Here is an 8,684-nt window from a genome sequence, read left to right as displayed (position 1 = left end):
ACATTTGTCAATTTCTTAATAACTCGCTACGTTGTACTTTGCGAAGTAAAGTGTGTGGATGACAATTCTGCCAGTGTATTGGGGGGCTTAAATTAAAATATGGGTGCATTTTATCGTTCTCCAAAGAGCTTTGCTGCGCCCTGTCATTTGCCGTCTTTAGTTTGCCCTTGGCTGTCACAGGAAGACATTCAACGTTGAAGTGTTTTTCCTTTTTTGATGTATATACTGTTAGCTAGCATTGCAGTCATTTATCACCGTGTTTTTTAATCGATTTGGTTTGGCCTTTATCTCCGTAAACTAAATGCATCCTTGTCTAATAATTTTCACTCGTATATTATGAGTGAATTAAGCGCAGCTTTGATTAGGCATCTAATTCGCGAGGCCAGAAATATGTCGGCATTTGACACGGCTCCCATTTAATCAGGAGCGGAGTGGTTTCTCAGATCTTTCGCAGACCAAGCCTACAAAAATGCTGCGCTATTCGTACCGGGCTTCCTTGGCTTTTCAGTCTCTCTCCTCGCGCCACAGGTTCCAGTATTTACAACCAGGGCCTCGAGCCCCGAACACACACCAGATGGCAGCAGACTTCCTTGGAGCGCGTGGAGCTGTCCTTGGTGCTGAAACGCTACAAACATGTGGGGTACTTGGCAGCCGGTGACCGCTCTCGCGCTGTAGAAGCCAGTATTTTTCTGCATTCACTATAATCGTAATAAAATAATTATACCGTAGTAACGAGATCCATAATAAACAATTCTGCCCATGTTATGCATTTTGATAGTTTGCATTTGTATGTAAATCTTGTTTCATGATATGCATAAGAATAACCGAAATGTTTGGATCAGGTTAGGAAGATAAAAAACAAAAAAATGTAACATTATTTTATCTGAACAAGTTTGAGCATCGGGTTTTGAAGAATATACGATTTAATTCAAGCAGATTTTTACAGGAACGCACCGATTTCCGACGAATTTATTTCTTTAAAAAAATAGAAATAAAAAAAAATTTAAAAAACGAATTAAATTAAGGATGCACTAAAACTAATCCTATGACTTGTTAGTACAGTTAGCAAGGCTACATCCCTAATACGAGGATGCGGAAGATTTCATCAAACGGCGAATGCCATTTAGAAAAGATCACTTGCAGCTCCGCTATACTATTTTGCAAAATAAAATACAAACTGTAAGAACACGAAAAAATCTCTGGCGCTCATTCCTTCCTTGTTAGTTCGCTGCAAATGGACGTCAGATTGAGAAAAGAACGGTAAAAAATCTCGTTTCGACCTCTAAGCCATCTGACGTACCATCCACTGTTGGTATAAATTAATTCGCTTCGTCACCAGACGTCAATGCTTCGCAGGACTTGTACACTGGAGCTCCGCGTTGCCTCGACTTCAGACCGCCATGCGTCCGCAGCGTGATGGAGCAGCGCCGAACACCGACGTCGGTCTGAGGGACTGAGTTTCGGCTTTTCCCCCTCGAAATGGAAAATACAAACAACACTACCTATTCGGACGGGCCCGACAGGAATGAAACCGTGACGGCGTTAGCCGAAGTGGCGCTAAGTTACCAGGTCGTCACCTCGCTGTTCCTCGGAGCACTCATCCTCTGTTCCATATTTGGGAATGCGTGCGTGGTCGCGGCCATCGCGCTGGAGAGGTCGCTGCAGAATGTGGCAAACTACCTGATTGGGTCACTGGCCGTCACGGACCTGATGGTGTCGGTGCTCGTGTTGCCCATGGCCGCTCTTTACCAAGTCTTAAACAAGTGGACCCTCGGACAGGTAACTTGTGACATTTTCATTTCTTTGGACGTGCTGTGTTGCACGTCGTCCATACTTCACTTGTGCGCAATAGCTTTGGACAGGTACTGGGCGATAACCGACCCCATCGACTACGTGAACAAAAGGACTCCCAAACGAGCGGCTGTCTTAATTTGCCTCACCTGGGTAATAGGGTTCTCCATATCTATCCCGCCGATGTTAGGATGGCGAAAAGCAGAGGACAGGGCTAACCCAGACGCATGCACCATCAGCCAAGATCCCGGCTACACCATCTATTCGACTTTCGGCGCTTTTTACATCCCTCTGATACTCATGTTGGTCCTTTACGGAAGGATTTTCAAAGCAGCCAGGTTCCGAATTCGAAAGACTGTCCGGAAAACGGAGAAGAAGAAAGTGTCCGACAAATGCCTAACGGTGTCGCCGGCTTTCTTTCACAAGAAAACCAACGGGGAAGCTGGCAAAAATTGGAAGCGGAGCGTGGAGCCAAAACCGAGCTCGTGCGTAAACGGCGCTGTCAAGCACGGGGAGGACGGCGAGTCGCTGGAGATCATCGAAGTTCAGAGCAACTCCAGAAGTCACCTTCAGCTCCCGAACACTCCTCAGTCGGCGCCGTGTTTCGAGAACAGGAATGAGAAGAACACGGAGGCCAAGAGAAAAATGGCCCTTGCCAGGGAGCGCAAGACGGTCAAAACACTTGGAATAATTATGGGAACTTTTATCTTGTGTTGGCTGCCGTTCTTTATCGTGGCTCTGGTTTTGCCGTTCTGCCGTGAGAGATGCTGGATGCCAGAGTCTCTCGGAGCAGTAATAAATTGGCTCGGTTACTCGAACTCTCTCATGAACCCGATTATATACGCCTACTTCAACAAAGATTTCCAGAGCGCTTTCAAGAAGATAATCAAATGCAAGTTTTACAGACCATAAATGGTTAAACACTTGTTTATCTTCGTGTGGCAATTCAGATGAACTTGGGCCATGTGACTGTATGTTTATCTATTTTATCTCGTTCAATGAATGCTGAAATGCACCGGAAGAGTATTTTCTTTCAGTAAAATAATCCCATTTCAGACTCCGATCTCTCCAAGGTCTATCCACGTGTTTCGGTGATCAACCGATTCAGCACAGAATAAACAATAAATAAAAGTAACCCCAAATATCGGGGTGGACTTCTGATTTTAAAGGTAACTGAGGCATGGAGACGTGCAGTACGCTGGGTTTGTGTATTTTGTGTTACACATTTGCAACGCATCGTTGTATTTCCACTTAAGATACATCTTGCAGTCAGCGTGATTATTTCCGACAATGTAACCATTTTATTAGGACCGGAGGGGTTTCCATACATGACCATAAACAACGTCATTTATGCTTCGCAGAACTGAAATAATAAATCACCTAATTACTGAAATCAACTCGTGTGCGGTCCAGTTTTTATCAGTTGCGGCATCCAGTCGCTTTGTTTTCTTGGACGATGCAGCTGAGCTGAATCTTTAAGTCTGTTTCTGAGGGAAAAGCATATTTATAAACAATGGACTAAATTACAGTTATTTCTTATTTGTCAGGTTTCCACACTGAAATTATTTTACCAATACAATTAGAAAATGTAGTTGTGAACACCTAGTGAATGGGACAAACTGTATTTTCTTACTAAAATTTCAGATTACGTTTTCGAAAGTGTGTTAAATACATTCCTTGCAATATTTCCATCAAATGATTTGTTAAAACGAGCAGAACAGTTGCAAGTTGTAATGGAAATTTGGAGTTTAATATGTTTACCAGTCGTCCACTGTTCTCAGACACATACATTAGCCATACGGATCAACCAAGGATTCCTTATAATCAAACTTTCAGTAAACAACAGAATGATTAAACCCTTACAAAACTGCACTTCCAAAAGTGCCGACATCATCTGTGGACAGAGATATGGCCATTAACCATACTTTTATAATACTTATAAATTAACGATGCTGGCAGTGATGGTTATCGCTGGTTGCGATGTAGTGGTGCTAGAAAGGTTGTTTGTCCTCTATATGCATTTGCTCAATAATCTAGTCAACTCTGTGCCCTCCCGTTTCATTTTTTAAACGAAAGAGGGGTACGTATATTTCATAATTCGCGTCTATCTGGGTCTGTCCAGTCCCAGCTTTTAATTTACTCAAATAGATTAATCGCCTAAAATGCTGCGCTCACGTGGACCTCGTAAACGAGACACAGTTGAACAACAAACAAGTCGAATGATAAACTATTATCTAAACTAGAACGACCCCTCTCGTTTTCCCTATAATCACTGTCCTGTAGGGTATAGCTTGTATGTTTTTCTGGCAACTGCGCCATAGGCTGATTGCCACCAGTCATTCTCCTCAGAAGTTTAACACGTGGGCGCTCCGCAGACACATGGCGCGCCCCTTTGGAATGGATACATTTATGACGCAATTCCTCAACAGCTTCAAACAGGCCAAGCGCGAGAGCTTACCTTTATTAGATAATTACCCTGTGGCTACTTTTTAATTCCTTTCAACTTTTTAGCGGATGAGTCGGTTTTTTCTGCTTTGCATACTATGTGATAACCTTGCACGTGAAATCATGCTAGTCCGATTAAGAAAAAGAAATATATTAACTCAAATGAACCAAATTAACTGAACCAAATTAGAATCTCTTTTTAATTATCTGAAATAATCCGATGTGATTCCCTTCATGGCACATAATTAAGATTAAGTGTATTTGTAATTGTGGTCAAATAATGAAATGACAGCAGAGTTGATGGGATTACAGTTGCATGGGATTACAGTTGTTGTCAGCATAACTGCGTATTGAGCCCACTGCTCACCGCCCTCACAGGTGTGGAACAGGTGTGTTACAGGGCTGCGGAATACTCTGCCAAAGTGTACACGATCACAACAAAATCAATCAATTAACCAATCGATCAAAATAATTAATTTATATAGCACATGATACGAAAGCTCTCTCACAATACGCGTCAAAGCACATGACTGTCCTGCACAGCACTCTACCTGCAGTGTTCAACGGGAGGGAGTGGTGGGGGGGGGGGGGGGCGTGGCAGTGGGCGTGGCAGAGGCAGGTGCTGGCTGTGCTCTGCTCCCAACTTCCCCAGACATGCTTGATTGAGATCCAACGTTTTTCCCTCTTAAATCCAGGACTTCACATCCTGCAAACAAGCAGAATATCACACACTGACACTGACACACTGTATATATATATATATATACACACACACACACACACACACACACACACGCAGAGGGGGGGGGACTCTGGGAGCTCGAGCAACTGCTCCTTTTACCCCAATGTTCCCCTTAATTTGATTTAAAAAAACTGTTTTTCTAGGTTGCCGTAGCCTTTTCTCACATTGAGCACCTGTCACTCAAAAGGTCTCTGTGTAGCCCTGCCCCCCACCCCCCAGTGTATGCTGACAGAGTGCGCACTTCCTGTGTCTGTGATAATGAACAACATCTTCCGAGGTGAAAGGGATTCCTTGGTTCTGGTGTGACAAAACGGTGTGACATAAAATGACCTTTTCAACAACTCAGGACTTTCTGGACTTTGAACTAATATCGGAAAAGTTGGAAAGAATGTCTCAAAGAATGTGTTCCCTTTGTGGATAGATGAGTTTTGATGAGTTTTGCGTTTTGTTTTTTTGACTGACACACTGAAATGGCGGGCTTTTAAAAGCTCACATTCCTTGGTTGTGCAGTACTTATCTTTTGTCCTTGAAGATGAAAATCTTGCTGTCTTTTTTTTCATATTCAAAGAAAAACATAAAAGCAGCAGGCTGTAGATTGATTGAAAAGTTGCAAAACAACACCAACACCCCCAGCGCCCCTCCACCCCATCTCCCTGTCCCCTCCAAAAAAAGTCCCCTCCAAAAAAAAAAAAAAACAGGGGCTTCTCTGGGGAGCTGAGAGAGAGCTGAGGAGATTACTTCAGAGACGAAGTGCAAAGCACAGAGCCTGAATGCTCCCTGAGGCGCAAAGTGGCTTTCAGGGGTGTCAGACACTCCCCTTGATCCCTTTTGGGGGGTGGGGGGGGGGGGAAGGGGGACGTTAGGGCTTTTAAAAACTGCTCCCCCCCCCCACCCCCACCCCTCCTGAGCTCACTTTGCGCTCGAGGAAACAGAAGACGTGCCACAGAGGAGCATCATAAATTCAAAGACCAAAAAAAAAAACAAAAAAAAAACTTTCAAATATGACAGTATAAAAAATGTTTTGGCTACTGGCTGCGGGATTACGCGGAGATTGTGAACGGCACATAAATGCGTGAGATACTTTATTAGAAGGGAGAAACTCCAAAAAATCACCCTGGGGAGATGAACCGATTCCACTTTCTGAGATTTCTCCTGAGAAATCTCTCAGAATGCAGAATTATCATTTCAATGGTTGTCCTCACGTATGTGAGATACAGTATGTAAAAAGTTTGTTCCTGTAACTTTTGTGTTCATATGCAAACATTAGTAGCATTATTAACAAGCCAGAGACATTGAACCTGGCTTTTGCTTTGTTTTTGGGTTTTTGGAGACTGGGGATGAGGCTTGAGGTGGAGGGGGGGGGGGGGGTCCACAAAGCACACTTGGAAGAAACGGGGAAACACGTCACTGCGGTTGTCTGAAGTTTCCCAGAAAAACAGTTTTTTGTTTTTTTAAAACTTGCATTCGATTGGCAAAAATTGTGCACGAGTAGGTGGTTTTTTCTCTCTCTCCTGGATTTCCAAAGTAAGGTCAGTCTTAATGGAGAGACATCCATCTTTAGGCTGGGCCCATGTCCATTAAGCCTCTCAGTGAGCAGGTCAAAGGATCAGGTTTCCCCTGTCCGTACCCCAGCCAAATCCCATATGAATTAAAAAGACAAAAAGACAAGGGAGCGCGGATCAGAAATCGAAGACTTCATGAGTAAGCACTTTTAATAACTGCTTCCCTCCCCCATTGCTTGCATGCCGTGTAAGAGCTAAAAGGCTCTTCTCTCTCACGCCCCGCCCCAGTCTCCGTTTTACAACAAGCTACTGCTGGGCTGGCACTACTGTTGCTGAGCCAGTTTTTTTTTGGTATCCAAAAAAAAAAAAAAAAACGTCTTACAACAAATTTCATCATGATGAAGTGTGAAGTTCGAAAGCTTTCAGCTTGAAAAAGGCGCTGGACCTAATTTCAGCGATGCGGAGAAGACTCAAGCAGTCTGAGGCAGAGAATTCCCACCACCTGCCAGGTTCTCTTCAGTCTGTGTTTTTAACAGAACAATTCTGACAATTCCACTGCAGCTCCAGTCATAGACAAACCGATTGTCTGCTTCTGTACAAGCGTATAGACTCAGTGAACACTTTGATCGAAAATGTTATCTCAACTCTACTCGACTGGCAAGGGACACAATTAAAGAGAGACTGCTTGCGTGGAAGTACTTTTTTCAGGGGGAAAAACAAAACTGATTAGAAAGCCAATCAGAAATTAGGCTTTTATTTTGAATCATAAATCTCTGACAACCCAGACCTGACACGACCAGAGCAGTCGTTTCGTGGACAGGTGTCGTTCGATTACACCTGCGAGGTTAGCGGGAGAGCTAGCTGACGCAAAGACGGCGCTGCGGTGCTCAGCTCCCCTCAGAAACGCCACTCGTGACATCACAATCGCAGCACGAGCGCAGAGCTGACGCAGTTCCGGAATGTTCCCCCGGGAGGGTTCTTGCAGGCAAGCAGCAGGTTCTGAGATAACTCAGCCTGCTCCCATGAGGCTTTGCAGGTGTGGGCTCCCAGTAGACTGAAGGCCATTTCCTGTACCACCGTGGCTGAACAGGAAGCTCATTATAATCCTAAAATGACTATTTAGGATTAGTGCACATCCTGAATTCTGGAAGTTTCCTTACACTTTTCTCCTTAAAGATCCTTTTTTCATTGCTGCTGCTGTCCTGACATGCCTGTCCCACCATTTTCTCCTGGTAATTCTCCCCATATTGATACTGATCTTTCACAGAGAGGTTGAGTAAATGCAGTGAGAAGGCCTCGTCTGAAGTACTGCCTTCACAGATTCCTTTTCCAAGGCACAACACCCTGGAAACTTGGGGAAGAAACGCAGGAATTTAACGGCTCAGCCTGACCTTAAAATCACATCACGTCACCAGGCAAATCCAATTAAAGCCACACATCCATTAGGATCAAACTAAGCAGCATTCTGTGACTTCGTTGACAAAGCAAACAGAGGTGGTTGTGCAGCGAGTTGGCAGGAGAGAAGGACTTCATGAACTCTGCAATGGGCGCGGCTACAAGGAACTGTCGTTCACTCACTCCACTAGTAGGAGCCAATCAAAAACGTTTTTGTTCCCCAAATGAAAAAAAACAACAATTTGCTCAAATCACTGAGGCACCGACTGCCTCAAATGAAACTGAACCAAAATGTATTTGTATTTGTTTTCTATGTCTCAGAAACATTTGTCACAATCTGCTTAAGTGGCAGAGCCTGTTCTAAATCACCCTCAAAAAAGCTTTCCAGGGGCGACAGCGGGAAGGAGGGGGAACCGCTCTCGTTGCGACAAACGGGGGGGAAATTATTTGGGAGGGAACAGGTTGAGGAAAAAAGGAGCCCGTCATTCTCTGTTCGGCTCAGCAGGGCTTATCAGAGCAGACCTTATCAGACCCGTCGCCCCTGAATGAAAGCGGGCCTTCGTCGGCCCCTCCCCCTCGAGCACCACTTCGGGGAGCCTCCTGCGTGCCACCGCACGAGCAGCCAGGCTTAAAGATTTTTATTTAATTTTTTTATGTTCGGCTCCGATGCTCCATCGCCAGGTGTTCTCCAGGAAACCCTCCTCCTCCTGTCCCGTAGGTTTCGTGTGAAGGACCGCCTCATGATGTCTGATGATGGCTTCCTTAGGGCGTGGCCAACCCCTCGCTAATTTTTTTCGTTATCTGCCTGA

The 8,684-nt window shown here is 44.6% G+C and overlaps 1 protein-coding gene across 1 annotated transcript; it reads left to right on the top strand.

Annotated features, from left to right (window-relative positions):
- Window positions 1-1,038: 1,038 nt before the first annotated feature.
- htr1aa (5-hydroxytryptamine (serotonin) receptor 1A a) lies at window positions 1,039-3,184 on the top strand. Its single transcript, XM_035436104.1, has one exon. It carries the CDS (start codon window positions 1,480-1,482, stop codon window positions 2,701-2,703), a length of 1,224 nt encoding a protein of 407 aa, XP_035291995.1. The 5' UTR covers window positions 1,039-1,479; the 3' UTR covers window positions 2,704-3,184.
- The last annotated feature ends 5,500 nt before the right edge of the window (window positions 3,185-8,684 follow it).

This window comes from Anguilla anguilla, chromosome 10, assembly GCF_013347855.1.
Source record: "Anguilla anguilla isolate fAngAng1 chromosome 10, fAngAng1.pri, whole genome shotgun sequence".
Classification (NCBI taxonomy): Eukaryota; Metazoa; Chordata; class Actinopteri; order Anguilliformes; family Anguillidae; genus Anguilla; species Anguilla anguilla.
Note: the sequence above shows the minus strand (reverse complement) of the source record. Positions and strands in the feature narration are given on the sequence as shown.

Excerpts from the sequence above, each read along its gene's own strand:
- htr1aa (XM_035436104.1), top strand. The coding sequence starts at position 1,480 with ATGGAAAATACAAACAACACTACCTATTCGGACGGGCCCGACAGGAAT.